Genomic DNA, 18,024 nt, shown 5'->3' with positions numbered 1-18,024 from the left:
AGCATCTATGTAAAAGCACACTCCTGATTGGACAGCGATTGGATGTAGGGTTACCTGTATATGTTAAACAGGAGGGGTGAGAGTACTGACCTTGCGGGAACCAACAGTCTGCATTGGATACCTTCGGAGAGAATGGGGGAAGAGAGGCCTCTTGTGTTCTCCCTGAGATCAAACATGTTATCCACTTCAGGACTGTGCCTGTGTTACCTGCTGCTTTCAGGGTTTTGAGTTGGATGTTGAGGTCATTGGCCTCATGCATAAGAGGATTAGTATGCCAGTTTCTTCTTTGTCAATGAGCTGGCAAAGATAATTATGGGTGGAGAAGTGTGGCTCAATGGTTAGAGCGGCAGACCCTGATGCAGAGATCTAGCTCGGGACCAGGGTTCAATTCCCACCTTGGCGGGTCTAGGGGGTCAATTTCCGCCGACTTGATAATTCTCGCCTCGGTGCTTATTCTAATCATGGGTCCCACGCTGCGACTCTGGGCAATAGCTTGCTTAATCTCTACAACGGCCCCAACAACGTTAGGATGCCTGGCTTCACCTTGGGGGTGCCCAGGAGTGGGCACCTTCACAGGGAAAAGCCAGGAAGGGTTCCACAGCGGTATGCGTACAAGCGCCTGAGTTACCCCTTCGGGGGTCGATTCGGGCGCTATACAAATACTACTACATTTACATTTAGATAGAACCACCATGTTGGTGCTATGACTGGGACGGAAGCCTGCTTGTTGCCCGTCCTTTAGGTCATTAGATTCTGCCATACTGTGTACTAACAGTAGTACTTGATGTATACTGCGCTACCATGTTACAATATTGTTCTTTTAATCTTATGTTTCATTGCTTTAAGTACTATTGACTATTTATATTTCACAAGAGTAATACAGTCTAACTCTGAGCAGTTTTATTATACTGTAAATGTTTTATTTCTTTGCATTTAAATATGTCATATATCAATAGAGTGAAACCAACCTCTACTCCAGCTTCTAAACACTCCTCTTATTAGAGATGCTCATATTCTGCTGGTATATCTTGCACCACACTCCTGACTTGTCCATGTCTTCCATCCCCAGGACATCTGCAGCCAGGCCTACTTCGCCCTGCGCGCGCACTCCCGGCTCCTCATCACCCTCTTCTCCCTGATGATGCTGACTGGTCTTCCTGAGCTCACCAACGATGGGGACCTCCACTACCTGAAGGAAGCGCTGGCACTGGGGAGGGACGAGGACTTTGCCAAGAAGCACATCCTCTACCAGATCTCCATCTGTGAAAACTTGAACTGGACTGTCCAGGCCAACTGGTGGATCCACCTGAAGATCGGCAGCAAACAGAGCTGATGCCGGCGCCAGGCGGGTGTTGGGGCGTTAAGTGTTATGGTTGGCAGAGATGGGCAGCCAGGTATATCTAGCGTTGGTGCCAAGTGCCTTCTGTCATGGACTGAGCTCTTCAAACTTCTTAAGAAGTCAAAGGATGCAGTAGTCAACGTGAAGGAATACCAAAGCGCATTTCTTACCATGAATGAATTTGCATAAAACATATCGGCTCAATAAGAGCCTGGCGGTTGGCCCACTGGGTCTGCCAGTGAGTGAGGGCCACGTCGCCACATCTGGAGGAGGACCCCAGGCAGTTTTGAAAAATCCCTGCTATGTTGACAGGTATCTTTTGCCAAAATGTAAGTTCAGTAAAACTGAATGCTGAGTTAGGTGCCATACTGTTTTGATCCATTCAACATTTTTTAATAACATTTTTATTGTTTTTCTAATAGTTCTACATGATAAAAACAGTTTTGTTCATGCCATATGACATTATACCCAATTAACCCTGCTTTCCTACCCCAGTAGTGTCTCTCTTTGCATGAAATGTAAGTCAGAACACCAGGCTTACAACTAGAAAACTATGGGATGCTCTTGACAATTACCTCCAGAAAACAAAACCACCACAGTGCATCCATTATACAAAGCAAAGAAGGGGTGGATGTCCCAGAAGTCTCCTCACCTTTGGGAATCGATCAATTTAAGAGACTCAAATAGCCTCAGAAATGGGGAATCCCTTGCCCATTGGGGGCATAAACCAACTACAGGCAGAGGATAAATTGAGTTGTGCACTGTGTAGCTGACTTGAGGTATGTATAGATTGAGTGATTCAGTTCTGATAATTTGATAAGGCAGTTTTTTATTGCTGAAAACACAAAGCTCCAAGCCGTGAGCAAAAGTAGTGATGAGTGAACAGCTTTTTTTATCACGTGTTTCTCCCCTTCACGGCCTGGAGGACTGGGGCTTTCTCAAGGCTATAAAACAAACAATCATACACAATGGACAATACCACCTCATAACTTTTGCTCACGGCTTGGAACATTGTGTTTTCAGCAATAAAAAACTGCCTTATCAAATTACCAGAACTGATTCAATCAATCTATACATACAGCAACACAACTACATATTGCTCAACTCAATTTATCCTGCACCTTTAGTTGATAGTGCATCTCTTACACTACTTCCAGCAATCTCAATATGTAATTTAACAGTTGTCACCAGTTTGCTCTGAACCGCACGTAGCCTTCATCACTGATGTCACACATTATGAACAATGGATTTAGGCCCAGATCTCTGTACTGGGGTGAATGTATGACATTGTTCTGCTTTCTTCCTATCAATTGTTCTTTTTGCATTTGTCACCCCGAGTGGGACGGGTATGCCCAGACGTGGGTCCTGTGCTCTCCATGCCACTGGAGTCAAGCTATCCTGGCTGAAGAGGGGTGAAACCCCGAAACCGGTCCTAGGATGCTTGTTTCAGTCCAAGGAGGACCTGGCTTGGCAGTTCGGGCTGTACTGGTCCCATGGGGCACAGGGTCAAGACTGATTTGCATATGGCTGGGTTCAAAGTGGAATGGCATGGTGAGCAAAGAAATGATGGATTTAGGCCTGATCTCTGTACTGGGGTGAATGTATGACATTGTTCTGCATTCTGTCCATCAATTATTCATTTTGCATTTGTCACACATTATGTAGACCATCATCATCAAAATTACTTTATTCAATTAATACAAGTTAATCATAAAAGTATATATTTACATTTAAAAAAGTTAAAAATGTTAAAAGAAGCAATTCATCAGTATCAATCAATAAATGATTTCCTGGATTTGAGACACATACATAAAAAAGAGGCAACAAGTTAGCGGATCAGGCAGCATTCGTTAAAAATACAGGGCCAGACGACATTGTCTAAAATTGTGCTTACGTAAAAGCGGAATTAAAAACCTTTTCCGTTGCTTACAATAAAATTTACAAAAAAAGATGTGCAAATCAGACTGTCGAGAAGTGTCATCACCTGGGAAACACGGGAGATCGTTCGAAGAAAAGGTACCAGCGGGGTGTCCCAACATACAAGGGATATAATTGAGCCGAAACCTTAGCAAAATAAACCTGGGCCATGGGATTGTTACAAATTCCAGATAGGGGGATATAACCTCAACCTGCAGTGGCCCTTCAATATATTCTCTAACGGTAGGTTTATTTTGCTGTACATTCAATCTCCCTTCTTTAGCAGCGGTCATAAAACTGGTCTTTAATGCATGTTTCAAGACTGAGCCACATTTTTCTGGGGATATGAATAAGCTACCTAAATCAAGAGTGTATAAAGTATCTTTCACATACTTCAGCCATAAAATGTTCTCCTTGTACTCAAGGGATAGGCAATCCTGTATTATTTGTTGGGTCAATGACACTGTGAATCTACGCCAAACTGAGTGCCGTAAGAGGATGGGAGCAACATTTATCCAATCGATTATATAAGGAAAGCTTAGTTCTTCATGGAAATTAAAATTGGGACAACCAGTGGGATTATGTAGACATACCAGAGTTCTCTCTCTCTCTTTCTTCCCTTTCTTATTTCTTTTCTCCATCTTTTAACTTATTAAGAAAGTTTTTCCTTCTATGTTTCCAACATGATGGTCACAATACTCTCAGGACATTGAATGTAAAAATCATTGTGATACTCACACCATTGTTATACTTTTTTGTAGTCTTGATGATGTTATAAGGTTACCTCGCCTACTTCTTTTACGTACCATATGACACTTGTATTGTCTAATGCCTTTTTTCATACATCAGATGTAATCGGCCATGTATGTTGTTCTTAACTTATACCTTCATGTTTTACTATGAGTATGTCATCTCAATAAAAAAAAATGAAAAAACACACCTGGTCTAAGCCACTTTACTATGTTGATTAAGAAACAGAATTCTCCTCTAGTTACATCTAGTTTCCCTTTTAGTCCACTTTCTAATGGTACAATTCAATCTCAGGTCCTCAATGCTCTTGGCCATTTCAAATTGGGGGTGTCATCTCGCATATAGTCCATCAGCAGTTTCTACGTGGCTTCAGATTTCTAATGTTCGTCCCATAAATCATGTACTGACTTTTCCGTTGCCATTAAGTTCCACAGCTGGTGGGCCAGGCCGCCACATCAGAGACCGTTCTAGGGTTCCTCCAGTTCACCGTTTTGTTGCCAACAACATACGTGTTTTTCTGGTCCATTCTCCCTGCCTTCAAGCCCCTGGATCAGATACTCAAGAGTGTTATCACCGGGTCTGAAGGCATTGGTCGACTGGCAGCCTTCTTTATGTTGCTTAGTATTTCTATCCAGAACATCACAAGTGTTGAGGAGTCTCACCATACACGCAAAGCAGAGCCCTCAATATTACACCCTCTCCGGCATTTACTGCCTGTGTGTTGTTAGAGACATTTTAGTTTTTACAGGCTCATATACTAATTGTACATAGTTTTATATCATGACTCCCTACCCTGAACACTACGCACCAACGGTGGCATGTCTCCCCAAAGTCTAGTCCAATACTCCTGCGTTATCTCTCTAATAATCTCTCGAATTTCTTCATATAAGGTCATTTATGGGTTTTTGGGAGAGTTTTCAATGTGGCATAGATGGCTGATATTAGGCCTTTGGCCATTTAATAATTGGGAAACAGTTTTTCAAACAGTGCGAGTTCACTCGTCCCCGCCTCCCTATTAGTTGGATTCCTCGCCCAGTGTCTGACCTTAAAATATCAGTGCCTATCATTCTCTGAGAGTTTAAAGTCAGCGTTTCATTGGATGAATGACTTATCATTTGTTTCTGGAATAGATCTTGAACATATATGTTATATGTAAAGCTGGTGTAAAGTCTGGGGGGCTCATTTATGAGCCCCTGTATCACTTTTGCGCCACAGGTGCGTCACTTTTTATGACGCACCAGTGGCGTTAAAAATGCGCAATGTTTCACTATATTTATGAAGTGACGCATCTAGGTAGATGTGCCACTTCGTAAACCCCTGCGCTATATTATACATGCGCCAGGTATAATGTATGCAGGGTGGGCGTCCCCCGCAAGAAAGGGTCATAGGAGTGGCACAGTGAAATCTATGAGATTTCGCTGCGCCGCTTCTAGGACGCCAATGCGTCAAAACCTTACGCCCTCCTCATGGCAGGCGAAAGGGTGATGCAGGCCCTTTCACATGGGGCTTGCCCCATGTGAAAGGAACATTGCTTTTGTGACACACTCCAGCAATGCTTCACTTTTGCGACACACAGATACGTCAGAAATACTGACATATCTGTAACTCCTTGCGACATGATGCGTCATACTGTAAATATGATGCATCATTGGTGTCGCAAGGAGGGCGCAATGAAAAGTGACGCATCACTGTTTTCACGCAGTGATGCGTCACTTCTCATAAATGAGGCCCTGGGATTTTTTCAGTACTGGAGTAAATGGTAGGGGAAGAAATGTTATTAGTTTTGGTTTCAACAGAGAGTCCATGAGTGTTCTTATGATATCGGACTCATAAGCCACCATTGGCCTCACGTGTTTAAGGAGCCGGAGCAGATCCATAGGGGGCCTTCACCAAATTATGCATGTCCATAATGGGCCAGTGTTTTTTCTTTTCATGGAGTGACCATTCTAACGTGATGAGCAGCTGTTTGGCTGCAAAATGAATCTGTATTTCAGGTAGACCCATTCCACCTGAACCCCTAATACCTTTTACCGTTTAGCATTATTTTTTTGTTTCTCAAGAACAAACTCCCAAAGTTGGGGAGGACTTGTTTCTCAGAACAATGACCCTAGTGCACAGGGAGTATTCGCCCTATACGAGGCGCCCAGTATTGATTTTCCATAACTGGGCATGTATTGCCTCTCAGGGACCATCTTCATCAGGAGCTTCACCTTAATTGAGTAGATTGCAGTAGAGGTACTGGCCCTGTGACGGGTGGGCTGCTGCCGATGGCTGCAGCTCCAGCAACTGTTACTTAGGGCTAGATGTAGGTAAATAGAATTTACCGATTCTAAAATACGGAATTTTACTTATTCTGTATTTTAGAATCGGTAAATGCTATGTAGCGAAAAATTCGGTAATTACCCAATCGGTATTTACCGATTCGGTAATTGCCATTTATTCCTATGGGCCTGGAGGCCCATAGGAATGAATGGCAATTACCGAATCGGTAAATACCGATTCGGTAAAAGGGGGAAAACAGTGAAGGGTGGCAGGGTGTCACTTTGACACCCCGTTGCACCCCTCAATTGTGTATAGGTGCACATGTTACAGACATACATGCCGTAAGGGCATGTATGTCTGCAACATGGCACTGAAGCAGTTTGCTTAAAATTGCTTTTTGGGGTATTTTTAGGTCGAGGACCGAAGGCTGCGCTTGCGCAGTCTCCGGGAGGAGATTTAATGTTTTGGAGTATGGGGGCTTGAACCCGCCTCTCTCCTCCTCTCTCCTCCATTGGCTGGCTTCCTAAACGGAGGCCAGCCATTGGAGGAGATAGGCGTCACTCCTTTAAAGCCCCGTCTCTTTCGGATTCGGGGGCGTGTTTTTTTACGTTCTTTCGACTGTGACGTCACCTGTCACTCAGAACGCCAAAACACGCCCCCGATTCCGAAATGTTTCGGAGCTTTACGTCTGCCATTTTATTCCCCTGTTTGTGACGTTTTTCCAAACTCATCCACCCGTGTGGTTGTCACTATCTCGTACTCGCCAAGTTTATCCAACAGTTTCGCTGGAAAAGAAGAAACTCCAAAACGTGACCTTCAAATTGATACTTAAACATTGGAAGCTACTTTTCAACTCTTATATTGTAATCACATTTTGCATGACACATGAAGCTGCAGATCTCTGTCTCCGCTGTTAAATTGTACTCCAGCGAATGATTTAATTTTTTTACACCGTATTTAGTCTGCATTTAAAAATTGTGGGTTCCACCCTTCTGTTCTACAACGCAGTTTCATACAATATAATTCTAAAATATTCTGATTTCGGCCGCTGCATCCGTGCTATGCGATCTGATTCTCTAAGTGCAACAAACTCATTCATTTCTCCTCGGACTGCGAGAGGATGAATGAAAAGTTTACCTTGTCTTGAGCGCTGCGTCTCCTGTCTTCTGTCTGTCGCTGCAACTGCAATCCGGTCGTGCAGTACTGTAATTAATGCCAGCGCCCAGAACACAAGATGCATGGTTGTCAGCTCAGGCCAGGGAAGCGGTCTTCATGCTTTATCTCCTATGCTTTGCCCAGAAAGCACCAAGTGTCCTTGCAACCCCGCTCACAAGTGTTCAACCTGAAAGTGCTGCCTCTCCGGTGTACTCTCCCGCGCCTCTCCTGAAGCTCTGACATGGGCCAGTGGACGGGGGCTTGTGAGGGACTGGTGCGCCAGCATAGTGTAATGGGACTAGGGGACGGACTCACTCTGCTTAGCCTGGTGGGCTACTATTTTTTCCTAACCTCTGCAGCTGAGAGTTTGTGAACTCTGGGCGCTAGGGGGTGGCAGGCAGTGGAAGGGCGGAGACTTCATGACCCACCTCCCCGCCCCTGTGGGCAGAGTTCTGCCTTGAGTATTTCTCAGAGCTGTACGGATTACTCAGAGTAAGAGCTAGCCAGGCTCTATCCGAGATGAGGGTGGTTTCGTCTGCTCCTTGTAACCACTGAAAGCCCCCATTGTAAGTTTATGTGCTGATTATTTTAAAGCAAGTGAGTATGTTTCAAAAAGGAGACCAGTAGAAGCTAATCAACCCTCGTGGTAATTTGTAACCCGTTCCGTCTCAGATCAAATTTTCACAAAGGGTTTTTCTAATTCTACTTGACTTTGCAGTTTACGCTTTCTCATAGGGCAACAAAGGTGTGAAAAAGGGAAATTCAAGGCTGGTATGGGACGCAACTGTTCCAAAGTGTTTTCGTTATTTTGTTCTCGATGTGTCAAAATTTAAATTTTGGTTCTGCATGCTGGTTTTCTTTGTTGGTATGTGTGCTCGTTTACTAAGCTCGTCCACTGTTAGTCTGTTTTAATGACTAAAATGAAGTGTTTCTTTCTGTTGAACTATTTTCGGTAGTGCAGCGTATTTAATTACATCACTTTTCATATTTCCATGTGTATGTTAAGTTACCATGCAGCGAAGCATCTTGATTGTGTTGGCTATTTACCGCCGCAGAATTTGTATTTTGAAGTTATATTTATTTATTTCTGTCATGGAGTAGCATTTTATTGTCCTGTTCAGTTTTTCATTGGTGTTTGTATGTGCTCAATTGATAGTGTTCTAACGTTAGTGATTTATAGTTACTAATTGTATCAGTTTTAATTAATTGACCCAGACATATTCATTCACTGGTTGGTATGATGATATGTTAAAAGTTAGCCTATTTATTTTGTGAATATTGAGACCATTAAGATAAGAAATGATTACTCCAGCCCCAATCAGCTGGATACACACGGAGTGTAATGTGATTACTGTGCTTGGTAATGCGATCCCCCGCAAAGCCATGCTGTGCATAAGAGGCACATCCCACTGCAACTCTACCACTCTAGAGCCAGATTCTAAAGTAGATAATCACTGCTAAACGTGCGAAGTTCACACAAGTAAGAAAACAAAGGGGGACTAAAAGTAGAATAAGAGTATGCATAAGTAGGAGCGAATAGGATAAAAAAATGTAGGAGTACAGGAAGTGTAATAAGATGCAAGAGTATAAGGTGTATGAATGAGTAGGAGTTAAAAAAAAAGGAGGAGTTGGTGTTAGAGGTGTAAGTAAGCATGAGTAGGAGTAAGTATACGTAGTTGAGTGGAAGTAGAAGTAAGCATCATTAGAATTAAGAATGAATACGTATAGAAGAGGAAGAGTAGGTGTAAAGAAGTATTTATATGAGTACAATTTGTAGTGCCTACAAGTAAGAGTAAGAATTAATAAGAGAAGACCTGAGAACTTAATGCGTCCCTTTTGGGACTCCTAATCTGCTTTCTGTAAGGAACGTGAGCCCGGTGTCATCAGGCTAGGCTGCAGGTTGCCCAGATTTTACAAGTTAATTTACTGTAGGGCTCTGTCTGTGTGTGTCTGTGTGTGTGGCTCTGTCTTTGTGTGTAGCTTTTTTGTAGGTGGCTCTGTGTGTGTGTGGGTGGTTCTGTGTGTGTGGGTGGCTCTGTGTGTGTGGGAGGCTCTATGTGAATGACTGTGTGGGTGGCTTTGTATGTGTGTGTGTGTGTGTGTGTGTGCACGCGTGGCTCTGTCTGTGTGTGTGTGTGTGTGCGTGGCTCTGTGTGTGCGCTTGGCTCTGTCTGTGTGTGCGCTTGGCTCTGTCTGTGTGTGCACGTGGCTCTGTCTGTTTGTACGCATGGCTCTTTCTGGTGTGTGTGCGTGGCTCTAACTGTGTGTGCGTGGCTCTGTCTGTGTGTGCGTGGCTCTGTCTGTGTGTGTGTGTGCTTGGCTCTGTCTGTGTGTGCGTGGCTCTGTCTGTGTGTGTGTGCGTGGCTCTGTCTGTGTGTGTGCGTGGCTCTGTCTGTGTGTGTGTGTGCGTGTCTCTGTCTGTGTGTGTGTGTGTAGCTCTGTCTGTGTGTGTGTGGCTCTGTCTGTGTGTGTGCGTGTGTGTGTGTGCGCGCGGCTCTGTCTGTGTGTGTGTGTGCGGCTCTGTCTGTGTGTGTGTGCACGGCTCTGTCTGTGTGTGTGTGTGGTTCTGTGTCCCCAAATACTCTCTACTACTCTCTAATGCTCAATAAATTGCCATTGTAAATGATAATACCATTTATTTATGTTTTTTAAAAAAATGAAAAAAAATCATGAGCAATGCCAATAGCACTACCTTTAATAATGCCGAGACCATTGCATTGTAAATGCTTGGTGTTATTTATCACCAACTTGTAGTTGGTGGTAAATAACGAATCCTAACATGGGATAAACACTCATTTAGGTGCTCCATACAATAGGAATTCAGAAATTTACCAAATCGGTAAATTACTAAATCGGTAATTTACCGATTTGGTAAATTACCGAATCCTTAATTTCGGACTCTACAACAGAAAAGCCTATTACCGGTCGGTAACGGCCGAAATTCATTCATGTCGGCTGTTACCGACCGGTAATAGCCTTCCTACATCTTAGTGGTGGAGGGGAATCAAGTTTGGGCGAGCACTGAGCAGTTGCTGCCTGCAGTTCACGGACTAACTATGAGCAATTCCAAATTTAGGGGCAGATTTACTTTTCTTTCATGCAATGCTGGCCAGCAATCAAATTCGCAGCGGTGCGTTGCGTGAAAAGGAGATCAGAAATGCGGCATATTTATAAAAATTTGGAGTATTTTTGCTCTTCCCTTGTGCTGGCGTACTCTGTGCAGCCTAGCACCAACCTAGGCACCTTTGCATCATTGTGCAAGGGGGCCTGCGTTACAGGCAGGATTATTTTTGTGCAGGAGGGGACACTTTCCTGCACAAAAGCAATCCGTAGTGTATGTTCCTCTTTCTAAGTGTGTTGCAGAAGACAGCATGTGTGGAAAGAGGAAATAAGGAGAAATAAAGATATTTGTCATCATTACACCTCACTGGAAAAGGAGGAGCATTTTGATACATTTGCAGGTTTATGTCCAGTTGTAAATCTGGGAATGTGCCGAAATCCATGGGTGGATGTATTTGGAGCCGATGTTCCACCTACGGAACGCCTCCCAAGTTGTAATGCAGCACAAGCGGCTGCGTTGCCTTACGTTTCTTTACAAAGCCCCGCAAGGTCATGCAAATCGGGCCTTGTGTTGCTTTGTAATTTCCAGATATGCATTTGCATTACCCTGCATCACCTCACGCGATGCAAAGGTGACTTAAAGGCTTAGTAAATCTAGGACTAAATGTATGTGCTTTAGAAAATGCATTTGCATCAAACATGCACACTCCCATTCCTGCTTGAAAACATAATGTCAGACCCTGTGCAGAGGGACACCATGCAGACACGGGCTACGGCATCCCAACCGGGGAGGGTAATGTCATTTGCCACCGGTGTCTTGAGATCCGTCTTACTATGAATATGCAAACTGGGTCAAACACACCACTGTGGCACTTAATTATCAAGGTAGCGAGGGCGAGCAGTCACAGCCCTCCCAGGGAGGAAAGTGTGAGGCAAGAGCTCGGAACTCAACAGTCAGACAACAGACACAATAATGCATTTACTAGCCAATGCTTATCCAACTAAAAAGTAAGTGCTTTAATAACACAACAGAATTTTTTTTTTATGTTTAAATAGCTTTATTTGAAAGAAATACAGATGTACCCATAAACCAGTAAGACAAAGAATCAATGCACAACAGGTATCATAACAATATCATACTAGAGAATAAAAACAGAAGAGAAAGCTATTTACATTTTTTGGGAGGGATAAGAAGGGGGGAGAGAAGGAGGGGGAAATCAAACTGATGAATCATGAAACATGAGGCAAATAGTAAATGTAACTTCAAGGAATGAAAAAGGCAATCTCAAACAACACATGTAACTATTAAAAGATAAAACTGTAAAATTATAGAAATCAAAAGAAACAGAGGTTATGTTCAAGGAGGTTTAAAGGTTGCAACATTTGATCGAGAATTAAATGTCAACGCCAAGCTATCTAAATAAACAGTCAAGGGTAACCAAAAAAGACCTCTATTCAGCTTAGGTGTCCAGGAAGAGGCAAAAGCAATGTCAAGTCGATGAAAGTGACATATGGTGTTCCACCAATGCTGGATAGAGAGATCATTGAGTGTTTTCCATTTGAGTGTAATATGTTGGAGAGCTAAAGCACGCATAAGGTCAAAAAGACCTTTGGTATGCGGGGAAAGATCTAAAGAATCAAACAAGCTGCCAGAAAAAAGGAGAGGGGTAGAATAGGGAATAGAAATATCAAATATTCGAGAAATATAGACCCAAACTTTCTCCCAGAAGGTGGAGACAAAGGGACAAAGAAAAAGGAGGTGCTTGAGGTCAGCATCAGAGGAACCACAAGACCAGCAATCAGTATCACTGGATAAAGAAAAACGAGCCAAAGAGAGAGGGGTAAAATACAGTCTATGATATAGAAAATTCATTGATTGAGTGAGAGAAGCAGAGCGTGAGATTTTAAGAGAACGAGACCAAAGATTATCCCAAACAGGGATATTCCATTCACATCCCAGATCGGATTCCCATAAGAGTTCCAATTTAGTCTTAGCACGTTCTAGATTAGGGGCCAGAAAGTAGTTATAGATAAGAGAAGCTTTGGGGAGTAAAAGAAGAATATGCAGAAGAGAGGATGGAGGAGCAGGGGGAGAAAGAGATGGAAGAGAATAAAAAGTGTCCAGTACTATCGACATTAAAAGAGATAACTTCGGTAAAAAAGAGCGTGGACATTAAAGTGCAGATTGAAATTGGGGAAAGGAAGAGGGAGATGAACCATCAAAAATATGTTTAACCAAATGTATACCCTTCTGGTGCCATGTCACCCAAAAAATGGACCTATTATTTACAGTGATAAGAGAATTAAACCAAATAGACGATTCCAAAAAGGTTTCTCTGGACAGAGGTTGTGGAAACATAATCGGCTTTAATGAAGAACACGTGTGCTTGAATAAGGGAGAAGAAGTGTAAGAGGATTTTACAGAAAAGGTAAGGACTTCCTTAAAAGAGAAGGGCAACAAAAGATCATGTTCGATGGACAGCCAAACGGGAGTGAAAGGGGAAAGGTCAGAACTAAGCCATTTGGAAGCTTGGCGAAGGGTAAAAGCCTTATGGTAAAGACTTAAATCAGGAAAATTAACACCCCCATTAGATTTTGCTTTACACAGAGCGGATAAGGATATTCTAGCTCTTTTTCCTTTCCAGAGAAATTTGGATAAACAGGAGTCAATCTTTTTAAAGTAGCAAACAGGGATATGAACAGGAAGTATAGAAAGGGCATAAAGTAAAATAGGGGTAATCATCATCTTGATTGAATCCAAACGGCCCCACCAGGAAAGAAAAAGGGGATTCCAAGAAGAAAGTAAGTTGTCAATCCGAGAGAGAATCATAGACATATTCAATTTAACAGTAGAAGCAATGGAATTAGAAAACCACGTACCCAAGTATTTGAGTTTAGATCCACTCCACGCGAAGCCAGTGGATGAAAAAGAATGTGGGAAGCAAGTGCTAGTGAGAGGGGGTATTTCTTTTTTATCCGAGTTAATTTTATATCCAGAGACTAGGGAAAAAGAAGCAATTTCCTGTAATAGAGGGGGAATGGAAGTATCCGGATCAGAAATAAAAAGCAGAATATCATTTGCGTAAGTGAAATACAGCAGAATTTAATACTGCACAATCCACTGGGGCCCAGATACAGGTTTGTGATTCCCACTACTACTCCTAGGTGACAGTTTACACACCCTCTGCCCGAAGAGCTTCTCTTGTGTCTACGAGACTTACACCCAAGAGTAGAGATGGGTCTAGGCACAGTATTTTCTCATGGGAGAAGCCGTCTGTTGCATCGATCCAACTGTCTACCTGTGTGAATTAACAAACTAATCCAAAATAAAGTAGTATCAACAATTTCAGTGTCCAGTCCTGGTTGCACCTTTCATGGATGATTCTTTTTTTGACCAAAAGTCTTGTAGGGGTACAAAATGGACCGGATTTGCAGTGGATGTGAAGGTAAGGATAGTAAACCTCTGCTTACCTATATATACTTACTTTCATGTTATTTTTATTATTTACACCTCGCTGTTTTGGCGTCCTGATAATCTTTCCTGATATTTTGGTGTAAACCTGTCATGATTTCCTCCCCTCGTCATGCCTTCGCCGTTGTCGCGCACCGCTGGCAGAGCGGACTACGAATCCCAGGAAGCCTAGCGCGGCGAGATTACGCAACAACTATAGCACGTGTTGCATACATGAAGGTCCGCCTATATAAGGCCGAAATGGAAAGGATGCTGTGTCGGATATTCAGACTCCTAAGCCGACGCATCCTGAAGCCGAGCGCTCCGTGAGCAGAGACTATTGTACCAACCGTAGATCTTCGAGAGAACGGAGGTAAGAACGCCCTGTGTCTCAGTTACTAACGGAACAGTGGTCTGTAGCGTGCAAGCGTCCTCTGACTCGGACGAGTCAGCGAGGCTCGCTCAGGATCCCGAGTAGTGGCTGGTTGGAGCGGCTGCTCCCAGCTCGGTCCAAGGGTCTTATCGAAGACCAAGTAACGGAGGTTGGTGTGAGCCGTGGCTCCCAGCCCCCGTCCTTGTACTAGTCAGGGATTAGTGTTGAGACGCACTCCAAGAGGAGTTTGCCGCGTCTCCACGGTCCTAGCATCCAGAGGTAGGTCTGATCGAGCGGCTGCTCTCGACCACCTCTCGCTTTTGGTTCTTGGGTGATAGCAGCGAGAAACGCCTGATCGAGATACGGGTAGAGCGGCTGCTCCCCGTATCCCCTAGGAAGGAGTGGTAGAGAACCCGGCTGGGCGACTCCCACCTTCCCCACGTCTGCTACCCCAACGGTAGAGATCATAACCCCTCACAGCTATCGAACGGCATTGTCGGCCGCTTTTAGCAAAGTGCCCTCCGTTGGCGTACAACGGGACCGTTGTACTTGCGGAGGACGGTACATAACACCAGCGCTGTGAATGGGGTAACGTATACAGAACTGGTGCATTCTACTTATCATTTCTGTTTGTTTTCTACCCGCTACTTTACCTTACACAATAAATCCTTAAACTCACAAGAAGTGGTTTTGTGTTCTGTGGGTGTCTGTCCCTGATCCCGGGAATGCCAGGTCGTTACAAAACCCAATGGGGGTCAGGTTAGACTGTGACAGTGGGATTATCCACTGAGAGGAGCGATGGAGAAGGTACCATGAGATCTGAGATGTTAATAGTTTGTGTAAGCGCGACAGCTGCCCCAGCAAAGAGGCGTCCCGGCGCTGGTAGATCAAAAAGTGCAGTACCGAAAGAGGCAGGCCAACTGGGACAAGCAACCCTTAGGAGGAGGAAACAGAAATGTTTTGGCGGCTTTCCGGAAGGCAGCCAAGTTCTCCATACCACGGATGCCCAGCGGCAAGGAGTTCCAGAGCTTGGCTCCCATCACCCGGAAGGAGCGACCACCAATACGGCATAGTTTAGTCCGAGGTACGATCACTTGGTGTTGTCACAGTGAGCGCAGACTACGCTGGGGCACATATGGAGTCAGAAGCGGACACAGGAGATCTGGGCACCTGGATTTAAGAATCTTGAATGCCAGACAGAGAGCTTTGAACTGGATTTGGGAGTCAATTGGAAGCCAGTGCTGCTTTCTGATCATGGCTCTGGCAGAGCATCTACGGGGAAGACCTACCAAGGTCCTTGCTGCTGAGTTCTGAACTCTCTGCAAACGTGCTATCTCGGCTTTGTTTGCGCCCAAAAGCAGCACACTGGCGTAGTCCAGACGTGAGAGAATGGTAGCTTGGACAATAAGTTGCCGTACTTTAGAGTCAAAGAACTTCAGTATCGGATTAAGGCCCCTCAGCAGACCCACACAGGTAGCTGCCACTCTCTTGGTGTGGGTCTGGAAGCTGAGCGAGGAGTCCATCCAGACTCCCAGGTTTTTGACTAATGACTTGAGTGGTGGCATGGTGCCCAAAGAGGATGGCCACCAATGCTCATTCCAGTGGGTGGTGTTCTTCCCTACAAGCAGCACCTCCGTTTTGCCTGCATTAAGCTGCAGGCAGTTGTCAGTCATCCATTGGGCTACAGCAGCCATTCCGTCCCTAAATCTCATGGCCGATGTAGATGGCCATGAGCCATCTACATCGGCATCTCCTTTGCAACTCACAGCAAAGGAGATGCCTCCTTTCCTGTGAGTTGCTTCTGACAGGGTTGTGGGGGGGGGCAGTTTCTTTGAGGGAGGTCACCAGGGGGATCACCGCTGGCCCAGAGCTTTTGTAGCAGGGCGGTTTCAATGCACCAAAGTCAGCCAGATATGGTTAGATGAGAGTAAGAATATTCGACGAGGTCTTTACTGAAGGCCAGTGCTTTAAATGGGCCGGTACTCACCGGTACTGAGTACCGGCACTTCTTTTTTTCCCCCTCTAGAGTACCGACACTGCTCCGTTACTAACGAGAGTACCGGTACTCACTGTAACAAGGCAGCATTTTAGGACATAAATAGTTATGTGAGCATGCATTGCATTTCTACACAACGGCGCATGCTCACATGATGTTAATTTCACTGAGGGGGGCAGTGACGCCCCACGGCAGAGCAACATGTGACTTCTCTCCCCTTCACCCCCCCCAGGTACCTGTGTGGCGGGAAGAAAGAGGAAACCAGGGAAGCCCTTTAAAAAGCACAGTTTGCTCTGGATTTCCCTTTCTTCTTTGCGAGCACAGGAGAAAGGCAAACAGCCAAAAATGCCACCAGTGAGCAAAAAGCAGGTTTCCCATTAGCGCCAGTGCCAGTCCGATTGAGAGCCAAGCGACAAGCAACTTTCTGCCACTCTGGAGGTGAGTGCCCTGAGCGCCCCGCAATTTCCTCGTACCTAAAAAAATTAATGTGTCCGTGAGCACTGCAGGGTCAGATGCAGCGCTTCACCACGGTGCCCTACCTCAATGCGGGGTGCTGCAGCAGGAGCAGGGCAGGGAAGAGAACAGGTGGCTGGCTGTCAACGAGTACAACGTAATACATGCAATGGCATCACACTTTACATTACAGATTCAAGCAATTGGTCATCATGTACACCCCAAAAAAGTATTGAGCCCATAGAATGTTTTTTATTAGCCCTGCACTAAGTCCTGCCTTTAGCCCCGCCTCCTTGCCCCGCCCCCAGTTCAATGTGAGGAGTACCTGCACTTTTTTTTCTCCATTTAAAGCACTGCTGAAGGCGATAATATAACCAGGAGTTTAACACATTTGACTGCTGGTGCGGTCACTAGCGCCGGGGTTGGTGGTAGTTAGTGGAAGGCCTTCAAATGAGTACTGTACGCATTGTGTTTTATTCAGTGGTTAATTTTTGAAAAATTAAGTGCAAGGGCCTTTCTCGGAAGGTCAGTGCAGCCTGCACCACCCGTTGCTCCTGCCAGCGCTGCCAATACAATACCAACACAGCACCTAACCATCACACTTCTCCAAGTTTGACAATTCAGACTATTTCAGGCCACACAAAGCTATATTAATGGCGTGAGAGGCTGGTATTATTCATCATCAATGCGAATTGACTAATTAAACACAGTTGTTGTGCTCCATTCATAATTAAACAGACAGCGCCATCATGTGGTCGACTGTCACTAGTGCCGGTGCTGACAGTTTAGTGCTGGTGCGAGCATCGGAAAACACCAGCTCAAATTAAGCACTGGTTTTATGGCAGTTGATGGATTCCTTTCAGTACTAACAGCAGATATATAGCAAACCCAATGTCTGAGAGCCCAAAAGGCGCTGTGAATGTTTACAACTCCTCCTCCTACTCTTTTGCTTTCCTGATCACATCTTAATAGGCCACAGCCTGCAGGGAGTGAGATGTCCCTAGAGTGGAGTGTGCGTGGGAAGTAGCAGGTTGCAGACGCGAGAAGTTCTGGACTTTAGTCCAGAAGTGCTGAGATAGCGACATTGTGTACTGATTGTCTGCAGGTTAGCTTGGTGCAGAAAATTGTGAGGTATGATGATTTGTCTGGAAGAGGACCAAGATGCGCTAAGATTCATTTCCTGGGGTCTAGCAGGTATTCGTAGAAGCTGATGGGCCTTCTGGATAAAGCAGCCAATCAGTGTGTGTGGTGCTTACCACGCCCACGCA

At 44.7% G+C, this 18,024-nt stretch overlaps 1 protein-coding gene across 1 annotated transcript in view; it reads left to right on the top strand.

Annotated features, from left to right (window-relative positions):
- The window catches only part of LOC147693104 (phosphatidylinositol 4,5-bisphosphate 3-kinase catalytic subunit gamma isoform-like), a 97,565-nt gene extending 93,370 nt beyond the window's left edge, over positions 1 to 4,195 (top strand). Inside the window, exon 12 of the mRNA XM_086939356.1 lies at positions 1,070 to 4,195. Coding sequence (XP_086795482.1) covers positions 1,070 to 1,333 — 264 coding nt within the window. The 3' untranslated portion in view covers positions 1,334 to 4,195. The remainder of the gene's footprint in view (positions 1 to 1,069) is intronic.
- Positions 4,196 to 18,024: the final 13,829 nt, after the last annotated feature.

This window comes from Lissotriton vulgaris, chromosome 9 (assembly GCF_964263255.1).
Source record: "Lissotriton vulgaris chromosome 9, aLisVul1.2, whole genome shotgun sequence".
Lineage (NCBI taxonomy): Eukaryota > Metazoa > Chordata > Amphibia > Caudata > Salamandridae > Lissotriton > Lissotriton vulgaris.
Note: the sequence above shows the minus strand (reverse complement) of the source record. Positions and strands in the feature narration are given on the sequence as shown.